Raw genomic sequence first — 26,621 nt, 5'->3', positions numbered from 1 at the left:
TTTGGTGGAGATCTTTGTCTACGTGCCCTACCATTTACTACAAAGATATAAGTGAAAACATTGTACCATTCCTTTCTGTTGTAACTCCTGGGTCATTATTTGCACAAACTGTTGATTCTTTTATTAGTTTGACTTTCCAAACACTTTAATAATGTGATTATCACCAGTCTCACAGCTTGCTTCAGGCTTAGTGTTAGAGTGCAATAGATTCAGCTAGCCTGAGGATTATGCTCTGTGAGATCTGTTTGTAGCAAAAATTACCATTTCTGGCTTTTCAACAATAAACTATGAAAGAGAAACAAATTATATGGTTTTGGATTAAATGAAAGGATGAATGAAAAAAAGCATTGATCTTTTCACGGAGGTGGATGTTAGTTGTTTCATTTGAGCTGTAAAGGGAAGACCTTTCCTAAATGTCATGCTGTGTGTTCTTGCACAGCACTGTTTTCTCACACATCACTGCATCTGTGTATATTCTTATTAGTTGCGTGGAGCTGTATGAGTTTCAGTCCAAATAATTTTTTAATTCAGTCTTTCTGTAAATTATTAAAGTGCTGGGGATGGCTTTTCCAAGAAGGCTGAACTACAGCATTGATGTTATGCATGCTGGAGGCAGGCCCTAGATGTTTTGGCCCCAAGTGCACCTGCTGTGGTAGTCTACCAGAACAATCTTACCACACTCTCATGTATTCAAAGCAAAGGAATAAATCATGATTTTACAACAATGCATCAGTTGACTTATTGCTGTTTTGTGACCGGAGGAAAGAAGGATTGCTGTTTAAAGCCATGTCATTGGTTCTCAAGTCACTCAAGCATGAAAGCTTGTCATATGCCTCTGTAATTGTACCTCACTGGTCTTTCCCTAACTAGTCAGCTGGGGCTGTGCATTTTGTCTCAAACACCCGGCTGGCCAGTGTCTGACAGGAGCTTTCTCATCATCCTGTCAGTAATATGCTAACTAGAGTGTATCTTCTACAGTCTACACCGGCAGGTGGAAAGGATGCTACACTTTAAAACAAATGTCTAAATGTTATCTCCATTTTGACCAATATTTTTTTCAGGTAATAAAATTCTACTGTGTCTGAGAGCATGGTGGTTGGTCTTTACAAAGTTCTGCTTTGGGCTGGCTGTAGGTTTATTTGGTGATCCCTATAAAAACAAACATATATGTCAATAAAAGACAGGTTTTTTTCTTTTTTTCTTTTTTTCTTTTTTTTTTGGTTGGGTTTTTTTGGTGGCAAAGGACCACTGAATATACATTTATACAAAAATACATTTGTGGAATCTCTTTTGCTTATATGCAAAGAGCTTTCTGCAGTTGCCCTCAGTCACTGCAGTGAGTTGAACTGAGCAGTGGCTTCATGTTCCTTGCCTCTTTAGTCTTGATCAGGTATGGTCATGCTATCCATGGTTGCTCTGGCACTGGGGAGATGTGGAGGCTTCTTAGAGAATATAATAGCCACAAGAGAAGGCAAAACACCCCTTACTTTAGATGCACTGTCTTTGTGAGTTGCTTTGCTTCTCCTGCATTTGACCCTAAATCCAAGATTCTGGAGTTTATTCCAAAATCCGTATCTCCCAAGGCAGTAATATTATCAACTGAATCAGAAAACAGCTGTGGTGGTTGCTTTTTCCTCTCGCTTCACTTGAATCTCTCTGTGGTTATGTGTCAGAGATTCATGGATATGGTTAAAAAAGCTGCCAGGCAGCACTTTTGGCCTAGGCTAGGTCACCAGGATGTGGATTTGGAGCACAGTGCATGTTAGCATGGGGCCTGGAAAGACAGAAATCTCCTCTTTTCTGTTTTTGTGTTTCTGACTTCAGAACTGGCTATTTAGGGAACTACTTCTCTGGTGCAAACTAAGGCTCCAAGACAGTGGAACAATTGACTCCATACAGGCCTTTCATGTTGGAGAAATAGTGGCAATGGGAGCTGTTGTACAGCTTAGTGGTGTCCTCACATTGCTTTATGCTGGACTGATGTTCCCAGTTCTGATTAAACCAGTTACAGCATCTAAGTTATTTCAGTTGTGCACTGCAATGCAGTATGATTTTATCTAAACATGTATTTATGCAGTACACAGCAGATCCATTGTAAATAATACTGTTCAAATAATTCAGAAAATTATAGGTTTAAAATTTAACATCTCAAATTCCTGTGATGTGTTACATAAGGAATGGAAATGCACAAGGGCTGCATTTAGTTCTTGGAAAACAAGAAATGGATGGGAATTTATCATTAAGTTGCAAGGCAGAACACACATTCCACTGATACTGAGATCCCGGAAGCGTAATTAGAATTCATTTTGGAATATTAGGTCTATTAGACCATTTGGTCTGGGAATAGATGAGGGGTGGTGTTTAATAACTTAGCTTTTTTTGTAGTTGAGATGTAAGCAGTCTAAGATAAACTGGGGAGAAGTGCCTGTTGTGGGTGGTTGAGAACCCACTGGGGCACCTTTAGGGAGTGTACTTCCAGCAGAGAAGTTGCTGCAATCAAGAAGTGGCTAGGATACTGAGCCTGTAAAGCTCTCCCAGTCCTGAAGTTTAGAATAGTTTTCCCATTGCCACAGCATAATTAGGAGAAAGAACTGTGAAAGAATTTGTGAAGAGAAAGTGAAATGTGTGGTCAGAAAATGATTAAAATTCTTTTTCTTTTAACGAGAGAGGGGAAGCCAATAAAAAGTTGTAGACTACTGTTACCTACCATCCGTGTAAAACATAAAGAAACTGTATTACTGGGTTTTAGTAAAAAAAAACAAACCAAAACAACTCAAACTCCAAACAAACAAAAAACTAAAACACCACCCTGTAAATGAAAAGCATGGAGACATGCAGACCTATAAATAAATTTCAAAGTTATTCACTTATTAGTACTTTCAGGAAAAAAAAGAACAAATACAAGACTAAGATAGTCTGGGGCGAAAGTTGTTCCTTTTTCCAACTTGTATCATCTCTTGCAAGTCAGTAAAACCTGACACAACAACGTGCTGTGTAAGAGCCAGTGCAGGCCCCACTGTGGACATATGCAATCTAAGAGTAGTCTCTGAGTAGTGAGTCCTTTGTGTTTGGGCTGTATGAGAACTGAAATGGAAAGAGTTTGTATTCCATTGACCAGAACTGTCTCACCCCCTAAAAAAAAATAGCACTGAAGTCAGTGGTTGTGTGAAGCGTAAGATATGAAGATGAGTTACTGGTGTGTGAGTGTAATACTGGCTGTCTGTTCTGGTGTGCCATTATGGCAAGATTTTTCCTTTTTCATGGTTGCTGCTGCTTTATCATTCTCTTTTCCCAAAAATTACCTATGACGAGATGAATTATAACATAGTGGTTATCTCTATTCTAGCTTGCAGAAAATAAGTTGCTTGTCAGCTATTCGCAAAGAAGCTGTTCCCTGCTGTTCCTAATTAGTATATGGCAGAAGAACATACCATGGAGTTATTCTGAAGGAGGAAATGTTAATAAAAAAATATTTTCCTGGAAACTCTCCTTTCAAATGTGAGAAACATTTGCAGAACTCCCTTTTTTAATGGGAGAGTAGCTCTTCCTCCGTGGAGACAGGTCATAAAATAAAGGAGGGAGGAAATGGGGGAGTGAGGAGATGGTCAGAAAAAGGGACAAAAAGATACATATGTTTGGGTTCTTCTGGTTTTTTTGTGAGGGAGGAAGAGATAAAGCAGTTAGTAAATAAATGAATGTGAAAATTAGAATAAAGAAATTATCAAGAATGTACAGAGATTAAATGAAGGAATATGAGGAAACTGAAATTATTGAATGGATGATATAAAGAAGCAAAATTAGTTTATTACAGGATAAACAAATATCAGAAGAGGCCTGTTAGTTAACCTAATGTGTAACATGTTAGGGATAAAAGCTGACAACTAGCTTCCATAACTTTCATTTTCAACCTATATAAAATACTAAAAATCTCTATGGTATGAAGAAATTGAGTAACTGAAAATTACATGGCTTTTTCTATTCTCCTCACACCTACTTTCTTATATAGGTACCTCTGTTTATCTGTAAAAGTGTGTGTAGGTCCTTAGTATAGGCACAGTATGCCAGTGGTGTTGCTCTTGAGCACTCACCTGTCTACTACCACTTCAATTTTATTTTATGCTCAGCTTCTGTTATTGGGAAACATGTCACTCCTGAAGCCATAGGCAAGGAACAAACCGTGTCTGCAGTCTTTTCTTTTGCCTTCTGAACTAATGCACAAGAATGATGCCATAATGCTGCTTTGTGCATGAAGAATTGCAAGAAAAGAATGAAATTTATGGTATATGAAATGCTGTCAAATTGATGAATAACATTTGTCTCTTCCCTTTCCTTCCCCCAGAAATACGGATAAAAAGAAATGAAAAATACTAAAAAAAAAAATCCCACCCAAAACAAGCCCCACAAGACAATAATGATTTTTAATGTTAATTTTTCTTGCCCACATTTATTTTTCACAATGGAAAAAGTTACAGGTTTTTTTCTGTAGACTAGAAATATATTTCCCTTTGTCTCTCTCCTGTCTATAGGAAAGGAGAACTCAGGGTCTCATCTTGCAATCAGAAGGAAAATGTGTTATGGCTCATTTGAAGTCCTTTTTTTCTTTATTCTTAAAGCTTATGGGGATGGCAGATGGGAAACAATTAGCCAGGAGTTAAATTAAAAAAATGCATAAGCGGCTTAGGGTATTTTGTTGGACAGTATATTCGGTTCTCTTTTGTTGCTGAATTTATTTTCATCCATGACTTCTGACTTCCCACCATGCCAGAAGAATGGACTAAGTTTATTATTTAGTCCAGCTGTTCATACTTTAGAACTGGGAAGGGATTTGTGCAAAAGCAAGGGCTCCCTTTCCTCTCTTACAGGGCAGACTTCCCCTATCCATTAAAGAAATGGGGAGGAAGTTGGTCTTAGCAGCCATTAAGGCTCTTTTACAGGTTTGGGGCCTGATTTAATTCCCAATTACCCAAAATCTAGATATTGATGCCACTTTAACAGACCTGGTAGTCTTAGGAGTTGTAAGGAGTGTAGAGGAGAAGCTTCCTTTCATCTGTGCTAGTATTACCCTTCAGGAAGCAGAGAGTGGTTTCTCAGGGATTCTGGTAAATTGGGAGTGTTGGCATAACAGCAGTAAGAGTTGGACCAGGTTGATGGTAACTACTGGAATTGTGGTAAAATGGTGAATCTTCCCCTACAGTTTAATGCTATAGGTATTAATAAGTAGCTGAGATAACTAAACAGAATCTTTGGCATCTTTCAACATATGTGTGGTCAAGGCAGTGGGAGGGAAGCACTTCTTTAGCCCAATGGGACTGTGAGGGAGGAGGGAGAGAGCACACCAGTACCCATTTCTGGACATGGTGTTGACAGAGATTGACAGTGTTTGAGGGTTTTTCAGGAAATGGTTTTATCACAGTAGTTCCTTAGTTACTTACAGTAGATTTTGAAAGGTTGTGTGGTATCACAGGTTAATTTTATTTTAGCGTTTTGTCTAACTTCTGTTGCTGTTTTTGGCTTTATGACAAGATTCTGCTAATCAGTTTCTGTGTTTCTAGTTTGTGCATTGTGATGTGTGCAAAGCTTGTCACCTGTGCTCTGCTTCTCTTTTACCTTGGGTTATAGAAAAAGCTTTAAAGAAAATAAGTTATATAGATAGAAGGTAACTGCCAGATAAGTTTTTTTCCAGGATATGGAATATTTTCATGTTACTTGTGGAAATTGTGTAGTATCAAATAAGCATAATGTGTTAGTGTAGAAAATCTTTCAGTTGAAGTATTATGGCCCTAGACATGTTGTAGTGTTTTAGCAAAAAACTAAAATTAGAAAAAGAAAAAGGGCCAGTCCCCTTGAAATCCAAAACAGAGAAGTTCATTGATAGAAGTGAGCATTAAGGTAGCTGATGCACACATCAGAACTACTGCATTCACCTGAGGAATAGAAGGGACTTGCACTCTTCATCTTCCCAGAAGCAGGTTAACCTGCTTTGATTAAGTCTTGAACTAAAACTTTTCCTGACTGTTCCTGTTTAGCAGTGCATAGATTTTGAACAACAGTCTTCCCAAGTGGCTGCTTATTGCCTTATGGTGGAAAGTAACTCATCATTCACTAGAATGTGTGCATTATTCCAGTCTTGCAGGGGATTGGTAGTAATCAATTTACTGTCACTACAAAACTCTGAAGAAAGCACCACATATCTTCCTTGCAGGGTGATGAAAGCTCATATGGTGATGCTGACTGCAGTGTCCTATCAGAAGAGATCAGAAAGAGACTAAATTTACAGTTGTACCCATTAATGTTAGTAAATTCATTACTGATGCAGTGGGAAAGGAAACTTCATTTCCAATGCAAATGCTATGAAGTTCAAATTAAATTTGTCTATTTATTAGAGGGTTGAACAGTGAAATTTTTTGTTATAAGTTGTTTTTTAACTGGTTCGAGTCAACTGACTCATGTTGTTTATGTGAATTAAACTCACATTATTTATACCAATTACATCTATTTTTTAAATAAAAATTGTTTAAACTACAAGGCATTCTTTGAAATGGAGAAAAACAGTATAAAAAAATCAAAATTATTCGAAGCAGCAAAAGTTAAAAGTGAAAAGTTCTGTTCAATACAGACAAGGGGGTTTCAACAGACAAAAACTTTCTTAAGAACTGCCCACTCACTTTATTATGGATGGAAATACAACTCATGTAGGTTTTTTCCATTTTCCAGTTCAGTGGGCTAAAGGAGGATGTCTCAACATCATTTGTTGCCTCAGAATGTATAAGAAAACCTATCAGATATGTAGTAACTAGGTTCTGCAGCTCTGTTCTGCTTGAATTTAAGATTTTTTTAGCAAACTACAGAGTTGAGCAATGATGTGTGTGTATACATAAATATATAGAAAATGTCTTTGGACAGATGCTTTTACCTTTTATATACTAGCATGTCTTTGAAGGGTTTCACAATTCACAGTTGATGTAATCTCCAGTTGTTGCTAGCAAAATAGGTAAGGTTGTACACATCCTTGAAGGTGATAATTTAGGATAACAACTACCTGTCTTGAAAAAGAGATTTTTTTTATCTATAACATCTCTCTTCTTACAGTTTTTTGTCAAAAGATGAATCTTGATAATTCCTTTTGGAATAGATAGCACTCAACAGACAGGGTCCATAAAAATGCCTTTTTCCTAGGTAGAGTAAGGAATTGTTTTTTGCAAAAAGTCTCACCACTTGGTCAAGCAACAGATGCCCATTTCTGCACCAAGGAGCTTATGCTGTGCTTTCTGCCTCACTGTCTCCTTCAGCAGGCTGCCTGCTGGTCTCAGCCTGGCTCCTCTGCCAAGCGCAGGTGCTACCAGGCACCCCCAAATCCAGTGTCGCCTTTACAGACCTCTGAGTTCTGATGTAAGCAGTCAGGCTCCATCTGGTCCCTGAATGTTTTCCAGACCTCCTGAACTCTCTGGTTAAGCTCACATATTACTTAAGATGTGTAGCATCATTCCAAGATTTGCAGTATTCCCCATTCTGTTTAGAAGAGTGAAGGTGTCTGTTAAAGGGGCAAGTTATTTAAATGGCTAAATGCATTTGAGAAATGCAGTCACTGTTAAAACAGTAAAAAAGGCAAAAGGAAAATTTGTCAGGAAGTGTGCAATTTTTAATTTGGAATTAATAATTATCTTATCAGTATTTGTTGAAAGGCAGAGTTGGCACAGTATTAAAATGTCACACAGTTTGAAGAACAGCAGAATCCCATAGCTGCTTGTATTACAGGCTGTATACTGCAGGAAACTAGAACATATTCATGCCATACTGAAATGTTTGGAAACCTACTGCAGCAGCATAGATGGAAATGTTTAAATAAGGTGTTACATTAAGATGTTGTTTAATAGTAGAGTAGGGAACAATACAACAAAACCTTGACATATAAGTAATTACATCTTCACTTTTCTTGCTAGAAATGCTAAAATTCAATAGATTTTTTAAATTAAAAATATTAAGTAGATGCCAGTCTGAATGCTACACCAAAATATAGATTGTAAAACAAGAGAGTTAATAAAATTTCAAATATTTTCAAGTAATTAGCCACTTTCTCTGTTAAAATGAGAACTAAAATATAACACAGACATATGCATAAGATAGGAAAATATTTCTTCATGCAAATAGTATAGTTCATCTTAATTTGTAATTTAAGAATGCCTACTAAGAGGAGGAGGAAGCAGGTGTATACATTGGAGGATATTCTGTATAACTCTATGCTCAGCCTTATTTCAGTCTGTGATTGAAATACATGAAATGCTAATTTTTACCTAGGTATTTACAGTTTGCAATTTATATACTATATACAATAGTATGTGGACATATTAAATAGTGATTCCATATCCATTTATGAGTAAAAGAGTGAAAAACGTGATGCTGAGCTTGACTGTGCTATTAGTAGTATTAGCTAAACTACAGAGAGGGATATAATACAGAAATAAAACTCATAAATCCCACTGTGCAGAAGATGGATAAGATGCTAATTTATTTCTTCCCCCAAATTCTTAGTAACAGCACAGTAATTATTAAAATAGCCACTATTGTAAGTCTAAAATGAGAGTAATTGTGGAGGCTTGATGGAAAGCTACGAAACGAGACGTTAATCTGAAACAAAGAGTTTAAATATGGAATTATGATATACTTGGCTTTCTGTAGTGTAGCTGTCAGGCTTGGGCAGTTTGCTGGTCAATAGTGACATTCTGTGTGTCAGTGAACAGAGTCTCCTGATACCTTAACCTGCAGTTCACACATTACTGAGGCTCCAACTGTCGAACATTCAAGTCCCTTGGTACTACTGCAGCTTCCAGACTCTCCTGACTGGCTCATGTTTCATTCTTTGGCAATTTGCCCTAATGATATCCCTCAGGAGCTTTCAGACCCTCTTCTTTTCCATATTTAATCATGTTATATTAATCTGAGTGCTGAGCAAACTATGCTGCACAAATTGTAATTGTCTGTGATTTCTGCTGCAATGGTCTTATAATTACTACTTCTTTTTAAAAAAATGTTAGTGTGAATTACATGTACAAAATTGCATTATAATTTTTATTTACAAGTCTTAAGTGTCTAAGGCAGCCATGGTATGAAAGCTTTTGCTGCTGATCTGTTCCACAAAGACAGTTGTGGTTTTTTTCCTGTAAAATCCATGATGTTTCAGCACTTGCTTATGGACAGGATTTACATTTTAATTTTGGCTCTTTGTTTTGTTACTGTAGAAGTACATGTCTAATAAACAGTGCTATTATCAAATTAAGCTCAGGTGGTAATTTTGTTGTGATATAAAGCATTAGGACAGTCTTTTTCCGTAAGCTTGGTGTCTTCTATGTAGGGCGTTCCCTTTTCATTATTTTAAAAATTATTTTATTTAAAAAAAAAAAGAGTTTTGTAATGTTTTAAGCGCTAGATATAGGCTACCTTGTTTTGAACATGGTCTTCATGTATTCTCATTCAGTTGTAACTCTAGTTGCAGAATGAAATAAATAAATTTGAATGACTTCCTGATAACAAAGTGGTATTTGATATAACAAATGGAATTCTTTAGCTGTTGCAGATAATTTTGTTCATTCTGGGAGTGAATGACAATGTTTCTAATGAATTCCAGACATTTTTATTTTTTTTCTGGCATGGGTGAGTAGGGTTTTTTTTTGTGGAGGTTTTTTTTTTGTTTGCTTGCTTCTTTTAGAAGAACAGGGATGGTTGTCCATTTTGAACAGTAAGCAGATTGTACCACCTCCTTTCTTGGTCAAGGAATCCTTTATTTTCTGGTGATGCTAGCACCAGACTTGCCAGTCTCTGCTTTGGGAAGGGAGTTTTGGAAAATCATAATAAATTTTCTTTGCTGTCACAGAGAATACTCACTTCAGATTTTTTTAAAGGTAATTTGGAAATCAAGATGGTGACATAAACAGATATTAATACTTCTCCTGAGTTTAATGGTATTCTGTGGCTTTGTGAAGGTTCAGCTTAATTCCATTTGTTTCAAATATCAGAAAAGTGGACCAAAAACTTCCCCCAAGTCCTCCTTGCTCAGCAGACCTGAGTGCAGCTGAGGTGCAGTGAGGTTCTGTACCTTGGTGGCAGTGCCCATGTTTGATGGGCATCAAGTATTTCCTTTTTTTTCTTTGTTTGGGTTTTGTTTTGTTTTGTTTTTAAAGGAAATAGCTGAGAAGGGCTAAATTTTAATTGACTTGCTAGTCTGACTTCTTGCAAATGTTGTACTTGTCTATCAGAGTTCTTCACAGATGTGTTTAAACAGTTAAAGTAATTAAAAATGCTTTAATAGGTGATGTGGGGTGGTTAAGATTAGATGTCTAAAAACTAATTTAAGATTTTGTATTTTCTTTTTATTCATATTTTTTGTTGCCAATTCTGTGTGTGTGTATTTTGTTTTTAGTTAACTGCTTGTGTTCATGCGTCAGCTGCATTGTTATATCCAATGTATTGGCAACACATTTACATCCCAGTGCTTCCTCCACATCTTCTGGACTACTGCTGGTAAGACAGCTAACCTGTTATCCCCTTTCCTGAGATTCTTACCTGTTTTGTAATTCTAGGTAGCTGATGATAACACTAACTACTTATGTGACTAAAAATACAGAGTTCAGTTTATCAAAGCTCTTCAGCCAATGCTTGAATGATGACTGAAGCAGAAATAGTTCAGCATTCCTTTACATGGTAATTGAATTGGTACCTTGAATTACAGTGCTGATCACTATCCATGCAGCATTTATAATCATGTTTATAACAACTGTTCCTGTTTTATTGTTAGAGAATGTGTTCAGTAATTTTAATGTGACTGAGTTACAGTTTTCTTTTATTTGGCATTTATTTTAACTTGAGATAAATTATACTGGTAGAAGCATTCAGAAAAAAAATTGATCACTTTTTCTGGAATAAGAAGTTAGTAGGCATCAGTGTTTCCATATAGGTCTATGCAATGATTTCATATTTGTATTTTAGACTCTGCCAAGCTCAAGATTCTATCTAACACCTTCCTGAAAGAGCTTAAAAACCCCATTTTTGTACTTCCAAAGCATTCATTATAAGAATTCTGCTACTCCTGGTGTTTTTCTGTTCACATGACAGACTTCATGGTTTTGGCAAATTTTGAAGTTGAACACCAAAGCATCCCTTTTTGTGTCTCTAATGATCCTTCAAGAGATAATGTTTCCACATGCCTGTATTTTAAGATTTCAGGCTAAGAAGAGATCTACTTTCTTTTATTCATAGTAGTGCCAGAGATACCAAATAATAATTTCCATTAAAACACCTAAAACAGGTGTATCCATCCCTGGAGACTTTCACTTTAACTAGACCCTATGGATCTGTGGTGGAAAAATGAACCATTTTAAAGCAATTTTGTAGTTCAGGAATTGTTATTATATGTAAAAACAGAGTCCAAGTCAGATGTCTACCAACTCAAGTCTACATTTCTGTTACTAATGTTTTTTTTCACATAAATAAATTATGCTTGTATATTGCTGGACTTTGTTTATTATTTGGTGAGGTTGGGTTTTTTTTGAACCTATAAATATTTATGTTCCATTGAAATCGTCCCAGTCCCTTCAGCTTCTTGTTTTCAAATAAATTATTTATATTTCCTGAAGTATTTTTTATAGTTTTTCCTCAAATTTACCATATTTGCCCATGGTACATCTTTTCCTGTAATAGTTTCTATCCTTCATTGTGTATTATTTGTTGTTTTTAAAAAGAAGTAAAATATTCTTCTCCTACTCCTCCCTTTACTTTCAACTATAGCTGAGCCTTTCATCTTTCATGATAGCTTTCTTTTGAAGAAACTATGTCCTAATTGTTCTTCCTCCTAGCTTTGATAGAATGCACCAAGATGGGAGTAGAATTTGGACGTATTTCTTTAGTTTTTGTATTACTTGATCTTACCACCAAAAGCTTTGTAATCTTACAGTATATTTCATAAATGCTGTGCTCAGAAGGTAGATCAACACCTTTATTCATGCTGTACCCTGCAGAGTGCATCCTGAATACTAGAAGATTTTTTTATTTCCCCTCCTAAGCACATATAATGTTTCCAGAAATAATAATGTTAGATGCTGTACACAGCTTCTTGTGATGATGATAATAGTTGAGATTCTAGGTCATTATGGCATGACCTGAGAATTTTATTTACTCGTTAAAAAGAAGCATGGAGTTTCTTAAACTTTTAAAACTCATTTATATCCCTTTTTCTTTTTCACAGTAGTACAATAGAATGGGTGAGGGGGAAAGTTTCCCTTTTTTAGAGATGTTTAAATGGGAACATAAACTTCATGAAAGGAAATGCACAACTGATGAATTTACCATAGCAACTATAATTCAGACCTTTTAACTCAGTTTTTTGTTCATTTACATTTCTCTGTTCTTGTTTGGTTTGAAAGGTTCTTTTGTGAGACAAGTTGGAGCAGTGTAATAAAACCACACAAAATACTGAGTTTTCTTCATGTCTTGGTGTATTAGCAGTGAATAAATATTTTCCTTATAAGTATATAATATATCAAGTCAGAAAACCTTGATGAATTCATAAGGTTAAAGTTCATGCTAGGTCAGACCTAGTGTGCAGCTGAAGAGGGTCATGTCAATTTAAAATTAATAAAATTATTTTCCAGTTCTTTTTTATAATTTCATTTTTAAAGAGCAAAGTTCTTTTCATAAAAATTGCCTTTTTCCCTTTTAGCTTAGCATACATTTTCATATCTAGAAACTACATTGTCATTGCTTCATGTGGACTTTGGATGTCTCCTATGAACTCACATTTTTTTAGCGTTGTTCTGAAATGATTTTCAAATAAACAGAGTAGGGGTTAGTTTGATAATTTTGTTTGCTCCAAGGGGCCAAGGCTGTTTTAAACAAAAAGAAAAAAACACAGCAGTATTACTAAAAAATCGAATTTTCTTAATATTTTTAAGACTTTATATATTTTCTAGAAAGGAAAAAAAAACTTAGGAAAAAAAATAAAGGAGCTAGGGGAAAAAAAAAACCTAGGAAAAAAATCTTTTATCTATTTCTTATTTCACTGAAGTAAGCAAAAATATATTGTTGCACTTGGCCCAGGAGCTGGCTGGCTTTCAATAAAGCTTTTACGAAAACAAAAGTTTTAGTGTTGCTGTAGTAGTTACATTAGAATAAAAATATTTTTTGTAAATGAGAAGGTCAATTTTATCAAATTCCTCTGTAATTCCTTGGCAAACTAAGCAACTGTTAAAAGAATGAGTGACAGTTTTGTCTGTGTATGATAAAGCATCTCTTCTAGTGATGCTCTGCTGAGAATATAATGCAATTAGAAAATTCAGGTTACTATTGCAAAATATCTTTTTATGAGATTTGGTCTCTTCTGAATTGGGATATATGTATGCCTATTTTTGTGAGAATGGGACAATTATTTTCCAATTAAATTGCACATTTTGCATAACATAGTAATTATTTTAGGCAATGATGCTGTAGAGTAGTAACATTTTTGGTAATGACATGCAGAAGCAAAAGAAAACCTATATAGCAGCTCCCAGTAGTATTATAGTAAGCAATTTCATGTACATATTACAAAGCTCTGCTGTTAAGGCTTCAGAATCAAGCAGTAATAAAATTCATTCTTTGCTGAAAATTATGAAAATTACTTTCCATAGCTGCAATTTTTATTTAATACATTTTCATTATCTGTTTTTCTAATTAGCTTTGTACCTTTATTTTGTTAACTTCTCAAAATATAAATGATGTAGCTGTTGCTTTGTTCTATAGAAAAGGGCTACACACTACCCTTTTTAATGACAGATTTATTAATGGAGAAAATCATCAGCTATTTTAAGTCAGTACAGGCTTGGTGAAGCTGCTAGAACAGTGTCGGTGTATAAGAAAACAAGGGTGCATAAAGTACAAACAGGATATACTGCTTGTTTTCACTATAGCTTCTCCAGTTCATGTTATTTGTAATGCTAAGGTAATTGTGATGCAATGAACCTGAGGATCTATTTTCCTACGTATTCAGCAAAAGAATCCTCTGTTACCTGTCAGTCATAGTCATTGGTTAAAGATGTTACACAGTATAAAGCATTCTTAAATTATGGAGTGCTTTAAAGCTGTCTGATTCCTCACTGAATAGAAATGCTCTGGAGGGACACCACTTACGATGCCATGTAATTTTGTGTTTAGCGTACAAAGGTATGAGGCCTTATCCTTCATGAAGTCATCAGGAGGTACTAAAATTTTTCAATATTGGGCTAAGAAAAACACATGGGGTTCTTAATTTCCCATTTTGGAAGCCCCATTGCCTAGAAACCTTAAACCATGACAGTTTGCAGTCTCAGCACACCTTTATTTGGAAAGTAGAAACATGATGAAAGCTTGTTTTGCCCTCAGTCGGTCAGGGTTTCGCGTGTTTTTGCTGGTGTGGGTTATTTTGGGTTTTTTATGTTTGGGGTTTTTTTTGGCATTAATCCTCTCCTGTGGGACACTGTTAATGAGAGCAATTGACTAATCCACAGTGTGTACAGATTTTTCTAAAACTGGCTGCAGTCACAGGCAGGTGAGAATTGCTACTTTCACTCCCAGAGTTGGGACCGAATTGATGAGAACATGTGAACTGATGCAAAGAAGCCTCTCCCAAGGCCTCAGGAAGTTGATTTCCAGTGGGTTGGTGCCAGTGGCTCAGATCTATGATCAAATTAATACAATGAGAGAAATTATTGAATGTCAGATATCTGTAACTTTGTATAAGTCATCTTACCTTCAACTTTTCATTCAGATATTATTGTTATTTCATTTTTCTCTGCTCCCTTAGTATTTTGTTTCCAACTAAGTTGTTTAAACCAGCCTGTTTATCTATCACTTGCTTCTCTGGAGTGCATATTTTTAATCTTGCAGTACCCAAGTGCAATCATGGTTTTTTCTCTTCAGCCCTGGATACTCAGTATATTCATTGCCAGATGTTGCCAGAAAACATTCACTAGAGGAGGAAACAGAAAATAATAGGAAACCATGATAAATTAGCCAGACTAATTCAGTTTCTTGCTTGCTTACTGCAGGTCTCCCTCCAGAGGCTTTGTGTGAATATTTGTTCTCTTTTGCTAATATAGTTCCTTGTCTTACAGTAATTGGAAATGAGAAGTTTACTGTCTTGAGTTAAACAGGGTATTTTAATCTATAGCTTCCAAATGCCCACCGAGGAAGGGGTTCAGAAGCACATTTAGAACCAAAGCTGGTGTCAGTGACATTTGCATTGCAATGGGGTGGTGCTAATGGGCACCATATTCTTCAGTGAATAAAAGAAACCAACAGTTTTGGGACATCTGCTAGGTTAGCTGTGTCGTATGGTTGGTTGTTGAAACTAAGTATGGCAAGACAGTTGGCAAACTTTACACCTCTTCTTGCTCATAGTTCCATAGTTAGGAACCACACACTTTTTCTTGTGGTCATCTTTACTGCAGAGAAGGTAAATAAATAAATTTCCTTGTCTAGTAAAAATTTTGGTAGAAACTTTGTACATCTAATACAGGCTTAAACAATGAATGGTAACTAGAAACTGTATGTACCAAGATTTCAAATATTTTTCCTCCACAAATGTTGTGGTAGTTGGTATTTAAAGCAGTAATATGGTCTTTTTCACTCTTTTGTTCAGTGCACCGATGCCTTATCTAATTGGTGTCCACTTAAGTTTAATAGAGGTAAGTTTAATACACATTTCTGTATATTGGTAAGCGTGAGGTGTGTGTGTCATAAATTATAATTTTAATGGCAATGCTTCAGAAAAAAAATCCCTCTTTTAGCATACAGGATTATAATATTTAAGCTTCAGATGCTTTACAAAATAAAAATGATGCTCTTTGAAATCTTACTTTTGAAGTGCTTTATGGAGACATGCAAGCACTATATCATGATCTGTTTCTGTGTCTATTTAATAGCTCAATGATAGCTTTTTTCCCTGCCTTTTTTAGTGATTCAGCAAAAGATTTTCCCAATAATAACAGTTAAAATTAATTTTGGAGTTGCCAGCAATCAGAATTCAGCATAATTCTGATTTCCCAGATAATTAACATTCCTAGCATTCCTGAGTCTAGCATTAATCCCATAGCATTCATAACTAGTAATTTAGAAATGAGTAATTTTTTGCCAAAACCCAAGAAGTAAGCTTTTCAGATTTAAACATAGAACAAAAAAATGAAAACTCTCCTAAGTGGTAAGTAATAGCTGAATTGTAAATAGCTTTGCTTCTTTCCATAACCATTTGATGGTACCATTAAGCCAACATCTATAGTGTGATTATTCTACAGAATGGATAATTGATTTTGGAACTTAATTTGATTTACACTTCTACTAAAGCAGTTTCTAAGGATCAGTTCACATTTGCTAAGCTGATGATGTGGGCTCTCCCCTCCTCTGAGCCACTAGCACTTTTGTGTTTCTAAAAATGAGCCTTCTGTAATGGACTCTTCTCAACTAGGCAATAGCCTTTTGTTCTCTCAAATCAAGGTCTTAAGATCTGCATACATTGATCATCATATCTTGATTAGGATTTTTTCCTTGTTCTGTCAGAGTACAATGGAGCAGAAAGGCTTTTTCTGAAAAAGAAGTTGCTCAGTTCCTTCTGGGGTTATTTCCTGGACCATACTGTTACGTATTACTGTAGGACCATATAGAAAAGATTTTTTTTTTTTTCCTGAAAGGAACAAACTGTTTAATTCTTAGCTGCTAGTCAAGCTCATTGATGAAAGACTGTTTCATTCATTCTTCTATAGTAGTAGACATCACATGCCTAGGATTTAAATACATCTGTAAATAATTCGTTTTTTCTCTTTTTAATCTGATTATATGATTATTAATATAACCTTACTGTTTGATGAAGAGGAAGTGTTATTAAAAGCTACTCTGAATCCTGTGTCTAATCACCAAATCCTAAATCTAAAGCTCAAAATATTGTCTTTGCTGCTATTGTCCTTTGTAAAATCCTAATTTCTAATCTAGCACATTATAATAAAAATGTATTTCAGGAGGCTGCTGTTCTAAAACTCCTTTCTGTTCTTTTTTTGCTCTTTACAGAGAGTAAAAAATAGATCACTGGAGGATGTGGTTTTGCTAAATGTTGACACAAACACGCTAGAAACCCCTTTTAATGACCTGAACAACCTACCTGGTGATGTGGTGAGTCTATACAGATATTTCTTTCTTTCTTATATAGATGCATGAGTTACTAGTAGTTATTTTTGCCTGCTTTTGCTAACTGCTATAAAAGGAATAAGGGGGTGAAAAGCACCAAGTGTAGACCCCTGTATTTGAGATTTTTACCTTTTTGACAGTTGAGGAGATGTTGAATGGAACATCATATTCCTTATTGTAAAAGTAGGATCATAATTATAAAGCTAGCTGCATTCATTAGGCATAGCTGCTTTAAACGCAAGAGTCTCTTCATCTCATCTTAATCATTATCTTACAAAGTAGGCATTTCTGTCTGCCTAGTGGCATGTCTTGCAAAAGAACGAGAGAGTTTTTGAAGGCAAGAAGAAGAAGGGGGCCAATTATCGGCTTCTGCTTCCCCACCACCTGCCAGCGCTTTCCTTTTAATTAATGATCTGATGGCACTGGTCAATATAATAAGAAATGCTTGTACAGTTGGGGTCAGAAAATTCAGGCTTTGATCTTCTTCAACTTTCTGAAACATTTATTTGTTTTCTCTAAATTATTTCAGTTTTATTTTAATCTCTTCTATCCTGCTGAGGGCGGCGTGAATGAAAACCTATACTGTTTGTCATTTCCTTTGGCAGAGCAAAGACTGCTTACTTAGAATTCTATTTGTAAATTAAACTGCAAACGCAGTTTGTCATAAAAGACATCTGATCCTTTTGAAATGACGAAAACTGTCTTTTGTCTGTAAAGGATGATAAATTAAGTGCCAGTTCTTTCTGGACTTTGATCTTGCAGAGGGTGTCTCCCCTCCCTTTTTTTTTTCTTATTGCCTATAGGGGAAATATCCTGTATATCATTTAAAATAGTCACAAAATTCACTTGCCTTGTTTTTCCCAATAGAGCTCTAAAATAATATGATTGTGAAACCACTGTTTTGATTATTTAGTTATAGCTATCACAAGTGGTTGTCAGCACAAATAATTTTTTATAAAAAATGTGAAATCAAAGAGTTACATTTTCTGAAACAGTAAATCATAAAAACAGTCTTAATCAAAGCAAGGTGCTGTAGTGACATACTGTGTCTTTAGGTTTTGTTGGTAATTTGTATATATTTGGTACAATAGAAATTAAACTCTTGATTATTGTGTTCATGTCAGTTCCCTTTGATTTTAATGATGTTAAATCTAGACTTTTTGTAGATCATCTGGTCAGTCCTCCTTTTGATTCAGTATCAAATATAGTTCAGAAAGGTAAAAGACTATACAAAAATTATCCTGATGTTTTGTGATTTTACATTAGTGTTTGAAAAAATTGTGGATACATATACGGTAATTTGGGCTGTACTGTAACATTAGAATGTAACAAGTAAAGTAAAAAATGAGTAATTTTCTGATGTGTCAGTAATTTTAACTGACCTTGCATTCAGTGAAAAAGATTGAGATTATAATGTCATGGAGGTACATACTTCTTGTCAAATAAGAGCTAGATCATAGAATTTGGAACTTGGCACCATCTTCCATCATATACTGGAGTTGTAGCTGAGGTCCTTCAGACAGTAAAAATGGGTATTTGTGCAATAACAGGGACTTACTGTGTATTTTACGGATGCATATCAAAATGATCTCTCAATGAGTAGGCTAGGATGAGGAAAATAGGGATACTTCATACTTTTAGAAGTATTTTCTTCCCCAGTTTATATGTATTTACTATTACTAGTGTTAAAGGAGGTTCACACACAGAATTATACAGAATTCTTAATGGAGGTTATCCAAGTGTTTAGGCTATAGAGTAGACTTAAAATGTCATTCCATATCCGGTTAGAACAAAACATAACAACTGTGTTTTATGAAAACTAGACTTTCAGAATTTGAGGATCTTAAACTGAAGCTTTTAATTTAAATATTCCCATCTCTTCCTTTACTTCAACCTGTAAAGCACTTTAATTAAAACTATTTCAAGGAAAACATACACAATTATAGTTGAATAAGCTGGAAACGAAAGGCACAGAGAAGGTCTGTGTTTGTCTCATAAAATGACAAAATGCTTGTCCGTCTTCTGACTCCTGAGGGGCAGTGCAACTGCCAACACCTCTTTTAAAAAGCATAAGACACAGGAGTGTAGAGTCAGAATGGTAAGTTAGACGTAAAACCTTAAAGCAAATGTCAAAGAGACTTACAGATGTGAAGCATTTTAACCTGTATAAATAAACCACATAAGCATATGTATGAAGATAGTAAAACTTCTGATGAAAAAATGAGTACCTCTGAAGGGTGTTACAATAGAAGGAAGAACTGAAAATATAAAAGAAGTTCTAGTCTTGCTATTACTTTCAAAATTGATTCCAGGTTGGGTAGCAGCCTAACAAAAAAACAAAGTGTTTTCAAAGAGTTTTCTAAAACTGTTTTTTGTGTCCAAAGGAAATTGAGTAATTATTTTTTTAATCAATGAACTTGATGATGTCCTCACAGCATAGGCATTTAGTAGTTTACCCATGTATAAGTAATAGTCTAGTGAAATGCTCCGATTGTGGGTTTTTTCATGCTAAATTTAAGATTGAAAAAAATTATTATATGGCATTGTCTAATAAACTGCATAATAAATTAACCAAGATTTAAAGGCTTTTTACAATCATTCACTTAAGCATTTAAATTATAGTTACAGGCTAGATGACTTTCTATACATGTGAACTCTATTATTCTGTCAGACTGACCAGTGGTCTTGACTGTGCAAAGGTCAGTGGTCACAGTTGTCCTGAATTACCAGTCCTTTTTTCATGTGGACCCTCTGCTGCGTTGCATGCTGTAATCTTCTTAATGGCTTCATTCCAATATTCACACATAATATTTTAGATTTATTGACTGTTAGAAATACTACCATGCCAGTAGCAGTTCCGCTACTCCTAAGGTATTTAAAATTGGAAAAATAAATCAGTGCAAGACTTTCAGGAATCCTTTGTTTTCTTAGAGGGGAGGGGAAAACCCCCTCTTTTTCCTCTCTTCTGACAAGAACACTTGTTTTTAAATTTTATCATTTCACTGTGAATTTGTGTATTATTTTTTAATTAAAAGAAAATAGCTACTACTGTGGGAGTAAATTTCCTAATATAATAATATTTAGTTCACCACTTCAATAATGTAAGAAGTTAGACAAAGGACATTTGTGGTGTACACAAATTATCAGAGACCATAGACACAAATTTATAAGCTTTGGGCCTGATCCTGCAATATGTGCTTGCAGTTAGCTCTGACAAAAAGACTACTCCTTTGCTCAAATGTGAACACTTTGAAAAAACTCGGAGAATTGAGTGCATCACATTTAGCAACCATGTCTTACTGAATTCTCCATAGGCTAAGCAGAAGTTTTTATAAATATGATCTTCAGAAAACAAGACTTTTTAGGTTTTTAGCATCTCCTGTGGTCATTAAATATTGTTAACTGTAAAATCTGCAGCGGTTGAAAGATGCATAGCCTTTGTACCGTGTGGTGCCTACACACTATGATGTAATACAGAGTTAGTTCTGAGATTCCTAAAGTTACAGGATTTTAACACCATAAATTGGGCATGTGAATGCTGATGTTCTAAAAGTAGCATTTGAGGAGTAGGCTGTAATTCATGTAGAAAATTAAACAGTTACTTTATGAAATAATTACTCTGAGTGCAGCTTATTTCTGAAAATATAATGATTAATAGTATTCTAAAGAAGTTATGGTCAACATGTAACAGTGCAACTAAAAAGATTTTTTGTAAAATTTAAATATCGTCATTTATTACGTTTTCCCATCAGAAAGCAGGCAAAAGTACTACAAAGTATCTACAGTGCTGTGAGGCAACTATTTATTTTTAATAAATTCTTAAGAATTGAGATTCTGTTGAACTCAATATAGTTTTAGAAGCGAGAATGTGGGACTGAAATATAAACTAGTTTTGAAAGCATTTGCAGTTAGGCAGTTGTTTTCATCTCGATGAGTATTTGTAATTCTGGAGGGCCATCTGGGGTGTCTAAATGCTGCATGTGTAGATAATACCAAATACATAGATGGCCTTTCATTAACAATATTGATTTAAATAATATCATATTCCACTTTGTTACAAGTTTTTCTGTTTTGTTTCTCTTCTCTGACATCTTCTCTCACTTCTCACTGTTGAGAGTGGACTTAGTTTTATAGTGACTTGATCTGATGAGGAGCACCAAAAACCAGTTTAGAGCATAACAACTGTCCCTGATACCAGAGGAATACCTGAATATCTCTTTTCAGAGATCAGGTACTCCTTGGGAACCCCAGCGTGTGGTTCTGCATTTCTAAGGAGACAAATGTTTTGAATACTTAAAATAAATAAATGCTTAAATTTAAATGTGTGCTTAAGTTTTTACAGGAGCAAAGGCTTTAATTAATAGTTACATCATTTCATTAATTTATTGTTTTAACTTATATGCAGTTCTACTCACATGGATATTGAAAAGATATTAATCATGCTTTATTTCTGAGCAGATAATATATTTTAAGAATCTTAGAAAGGACATAGGGTGACTGTTTTAAAAAACAGTGCTTTTTTAATGACCAACAGAAATATGTTTCTACATTTTTAGATATAATTACATGAAGTAAAAATTAAATACTGATCTCATTACTTTCTAAATCTCTGAAAAACTTTTCTATTGATTTAAACCTTCCTGAAGCTCTTGACTGCTCTTCATTGATAGCGTTTAGCATTCAGATAAAGACACCTTCCTATGAGAAGCTGTTGCTAGGAGAAGATGAAACCAGTTTGCTTCTAGTGGAAATTAATAGTTCCATTACTGAAATGGATTGCTAGTGTCTTCCATAAATAAATTTTAACAGCATTCTAATCCCTGCAGTTTGTTTGTTTGCAGTTCCTTATTTTTAAACTTTGTAAAAGGCCATTTCTGATTAAGACACGCAAAGAATAGGAGAAAAGAAATTTGCCATTCTTAATCATAGAGAGACAGTTTACAGCCTATTTGAGAAAAAGATTTTGATAAAGATACTGCTGGGTATTTTTTTGGCTGGGTGCCAGAACTGTGTATTTTCTTTGAAACTGTAAGAGCTATTAATGATGTGAGACCCAGAGGGGTCAGACGCTTCCTTGGTTTTAGTTTCATGTATCTAAGCAATCACAATCCTGCTGTGTACCAAGTCCTTCTGAGTAGTTCAAAGCACCCACTCGTTACCTGTACCTACTGTATTGACTGTAATAACTGCTTTATCGCTCTCTTTGATTAAATTGTGGAACTGGGAGAATTTGCTGGCAACCTACCCAAATGCACAGCTTGGGTTCGCTGTTGCTTAGTGGTGGGATAAGCCCTGAGAAAGCACTGTCCCTCCGCGTGCATGTTTGCTGACCTCAGCTTGAAGGAAACCTCAGCAGGTCTCAAGGGCGTTTCCAGAGTGCTTCAGCCAGGGCTGTGGTTGTGATGATTGGGAAATCAGGGCTGTGGCCCACATGACCTCCACAGGCTTTTCCTTAAGAGCACTGTGCTCCTAGTACTTCTGCAGAATAATCTATTAGAGCTCTTCCTGCCTTTTAGTGTAGCCTCCTGAGAAAAGCAGAAGTTGGAGGAACTTTCTTTGAACTTCAGCATAGCCCTTTTTGAGGCTAGAACTCCCTCCAGGATGGCAGCACAAAAAAATGTGCATCGGACTTACACATTTTTGTGCTGGAAAACCCACCTTAAAACTGCCGGCCCATTGGGGTGTACTTGATCACATTGAACTAATAACATGCCGATACTGCAGTGAAGCAGGAGGTTTGTTGCTTTCTATTATTCTTTTTAACATGCTTTTGCCTAAAGCATCCTGTTTATCAATTCATGTTAGGGTACATAGGGCCTGCCACAACTGGAAAAATCAGAAGGTACTATTTTCCTTCAAATCCCCCTCTTTATCCTCTAATTCCTCTGCTCTACATCATCTTTATCCTTTTATTCTCTGACCCTTTATTGTTGTCTGCCATTATTTCCCCGAACTCATGTGGTTTAGAAGCATGTAGAGAGTTTTCTGTCTTTTTCCTTATATTTAGATGATGCTTTGTCTGTTATGATACAAACAACATTTTATTGCCGATAGTTCTTTTGACTTCATGTTACTACTTTAGTTTTAGTGAAACTGAGCTAATGTTGTTGGGCACGATTCCCTTAGACAAAGCATATATATCTATTTATTTTCCCCAGAATGAAATAAACCTCATTTTTAATAACTTTAATATACAGTACAGAAGAAAAACAAAAACAACAAAACAAACAAAAACAAACAAACAAAAAAAACCAAACAAAAAAACACAACAAAAAAAGAAAATATGCATTTATTTTTTCAATCTTGATGTGCTTAACTGTTTTTTGTACTCAGGCTTGGACTTGTTTTCTTTTCAGGAAAAGGCATAAAGGAGCTTTGGTGTAAGCTTTCCGTGGACTAAACGAATCAGGCTCTAAACTTTTATCTAGATCTATGGAGCTTGGATATAAATTGAAAAGATCACAGCTATGGGGAAAAGACCTATACTGTAAAGGCCTTTCTGCATAGATGATGAACATCATAACTCAATAATTTTTTTTTCAAAACTATAGTTATAATTGGACCCAATGGGGGTCTCTCTCTTTGATCAGATCACAGGAACTGTGACTTTACACTGGAAAATGTCACTACTGTGAAGGTTTATCACCTGTAGAGTTGGTCTTTTCTCTGATGCCATGTTCAGTTCTCATTAACATTATTCAAAGTTTAGTTGTTAATTAGGTTGACACTTCAATTACAATCATCATCTACAAGAGCAGTCAGGACTGCTTGCATAAAGAAACTGAAAGATACTTATTCTTGCATATATTTCTGTAAGAATGAAAGCTGGTTTGGTGATAGCTTGTGTTTATAATGTTCTGTTTAAGAGTAATTCTGAATGTTACTTTGTATATTTTTTTGTCACTTAAGTATTGCCTAATTGGGTAGATTGCAATACAAACAGATGTAGAAACTTACTCAGTGTAGTTGGAGTTGACTTACTTCTCCAGATATCCCTTGTGTTGAAAATTAGGGGGCTATAGACTGTAACTGAGTGTATTTCTACGTATCTTAAAAAAATACTGTAATAATTCCAGAATTATATGGGTTTTTCCAAAGTATCTCAAAGTAAGGGTCATCTAAATCAGTATTTCTTATTTTTTTCCAATTCTGTATAACCGGTGATTACTGTTTGCCAGGTAAGAGAAGATCCCCTTTTAAAAAAAGAAAATCAAGCACATAAAAAAGAATGATTTTTTTAATTATTATTTTCTCTACAGGTGCCTTATAAGTATTATTCTTTCTTTTTTCCCATTCACATGTTTTATCTTTTAGGACAATTCTAAAGAGAAGGCATCGCTGAATTTACACAAGCTTTTCTCAGCTATTTGATAGTGGTACCAGCTACTCCTGTGTTACATGAAAAATTATGTAAAATAGTAATTTGACTTAAAAAAGGGAAGAAATCCCTACAACTGAATAGTAAGTGACCATTAGGAGTCCTTGGAAATAAGCCTTCATAGCATAAATAAAAAATATCCAACTGTCTTCATTCAAAACAGGTAGTTACATGTTGTGATTGAGAAAAAATAATCTGCAGAAAAGTGGTTCACATGCAGTTTACTGTAAAATAATTAAGCTTATTTATGTCAAGAGGCCTTGGGAAAAAGAGAGCATAAACCAATTTACATTAGCACTCTACCATCATCTCCTGCTTTCATTTCAATTAACAGACCAGCAGGTGCTCTTTGCAGTTAAAAAGATAAGCTATCAAGAAGGAGGATGAATTTTTGGCTGACCTGTAGACATCATGGTTTGCCTGCTGATTTGGTTCATACCTCGCTGTACCAATTTCTGAGGTGTTAATTTAACTGTTCCACTCTGTCGTGCAGGTCTCGGCCTTGAAAAATAAACTGAAAAAGCAGTCTACAGCTACAGGGGATGGAGTAGCCAAGGCCTTTCTGCGGGCACAGGCGGCACTGTTCGGATCCTATAGAGATGCACTAAGATACAAACCAGTAAGGCTTGTCCTCTACTTCTTTTTGTCATTTTTCAGTAAGAGCACAGTCTCATTCTTTGCTTGGTAAATATGAAACACAATATTATCCCAGTCTAAAAAGTTTAAAAGAAAATGTTTTGAATCTTACTCTACACTAAGGATACGTTGACAATTTAGAAGATGCTACCACCTCCTGACGGTGAGTTGTATTGAAAAATAAATATTCATCCCAAATCAGCTATTTTCTTGCTTGGATTAATGAAGTTACTTGCACACAGCTCACCCGGTTTTATGTGGTGAAGAACTGAAGAGGCTGTTCCTTTCAGACTCCACCATTTATTATTGTTCTGGTCCAGAGACTTTGCTGTGTTTGAGGCCAGAAGCTTTTTGTTTCCTAACAGAAGTGAGATGCGAGTCAAACATTCATCTCTTTTATTATACACTTAACTTCATTCCACTGATATGTTAGGAGAAATGAAACCCCATTTAATCCCATCTGAACTTCACAATTTGTATTTCATCCTTTCTGGTTTATTAGAGATAAATTAGAGAATAATTTCCTCTGTCCAGATTATTTTCCTATGATATTTCCAAACTACTGATAGTAGTTCAATTGGGTAAAATGCATTGACATTACATTGGCTGAATCAGATTCTCAGGATATGATGTTTGGTGGGCTAATGGATTCAGATTACTGTTGAGATTTGACAGGAGAAAATAATTGTTCCTTGAGGCATCAAGTTTGTAAAACTTGTGTTTGTGTGTGTGTTTGGGGGTGAGTAGGATGGTGTGTTCTGTTGATGCGTAATGAACTATGTGGTATTTCTTGACAGAATTGGCTAGTATAATTATCAATTCCAGGTGAGGCCTTGTCCTGGAGGAAACATGAAAATACCATATGGCAAGGTTGTCTTCTACCCAAGGGGTTCTCTTAACAGGTAGTCATTGTTGCTGTGAGCATTTTACATGTTATAGCTGTCTGTGCCACTGATAGCAATTGTTATGGAGATGAGAAGTAGTAACCCATGCAGAAATGAAAGGATTTAAGGGTTTTAGTTCAAGTGTTTGTATTTAGCAGTCATTATAGTTTTCTTATTAAATGGTCACAAAGATGATCAAAGGGCTGGAGCACCTCTGCTACGAAGACAGGTTGAGAGAGTTTGGGCTATTCAGCCTGGAAAAGAGAAGGCTCCAGGGAGACCTTATAGTGGCCTTCCAGTACCTGAAGGGGCTACAGGGAAGCTGGGGAGGGGCTTTTCACCAGAGGGGGCAGTGATAGCAAAAGGGGTAATGGTTTTAAACTGAAAGACGGTAAATTTAGATTAGACATCAGGAAGAAATTATTCACCATGAGGGTAGTAAGGGACTGGAATAGCTTGCCGAGGGAGGTTGTTGATGTTCTCTCCCTGGAGATGTTTAAGGCCAGGTTGGATGAGGCTTTGTGCAGCCTGGTCTAGCGTGAGGT

The 26,621-nt window shown here is 35.5% G+C and overlaps 1 protein-coding gene across 2 annotated transcripts in view; it reads left to right on the top strand.

Moving 5' to 3' along the window:
* Positions 1-26,621, top strand: part of DENND1B (DENN domain containing 1B) — a 151,368-nt gene that overhangs the window by 80,231 nt on the left and 44,516 nt on the right. For both annotated transcript variants that reach the window (XM_051625306.1, XM_051625305.1), the window contains 4 exons: positions 10,415-10,515; positions 15,644-15,689; positions 17,062-17,163; positions 25,050-25,175. In XM_051625306.1, coding sequence (XP_051481266.1) covers positions 10,415-10,515; positions 15,644-15,689; positions 17,062-17,163; positions 25,050-25,175 — 375 coding nt within the window. The remainder of the gene's footprint in view (positions 1-10,414; positions 10,516-15,643; positions 15,690-17,061; positions 17,164-25,049; positions 25,176-26,621) is intronic.

This window comes from Apus apus, chromosome 7 (assembly GCF_020740795.1).
Source record: "Apus apus isolate bApuApu2 chromosome 7, bApuApu2.pri.cur, whole genome shotgun sequence".
Lineage (NCBI taxonomy): Eukaryota > Metazoa > Chordata > Aves > Apodiformes > Apodidae > Apus > Apus apus.
The sequence above is the reverse complement of the archived record's forward strand: the minus strand, read 5'-3'. Positions and strand labels throughout refer to the sequence as shown.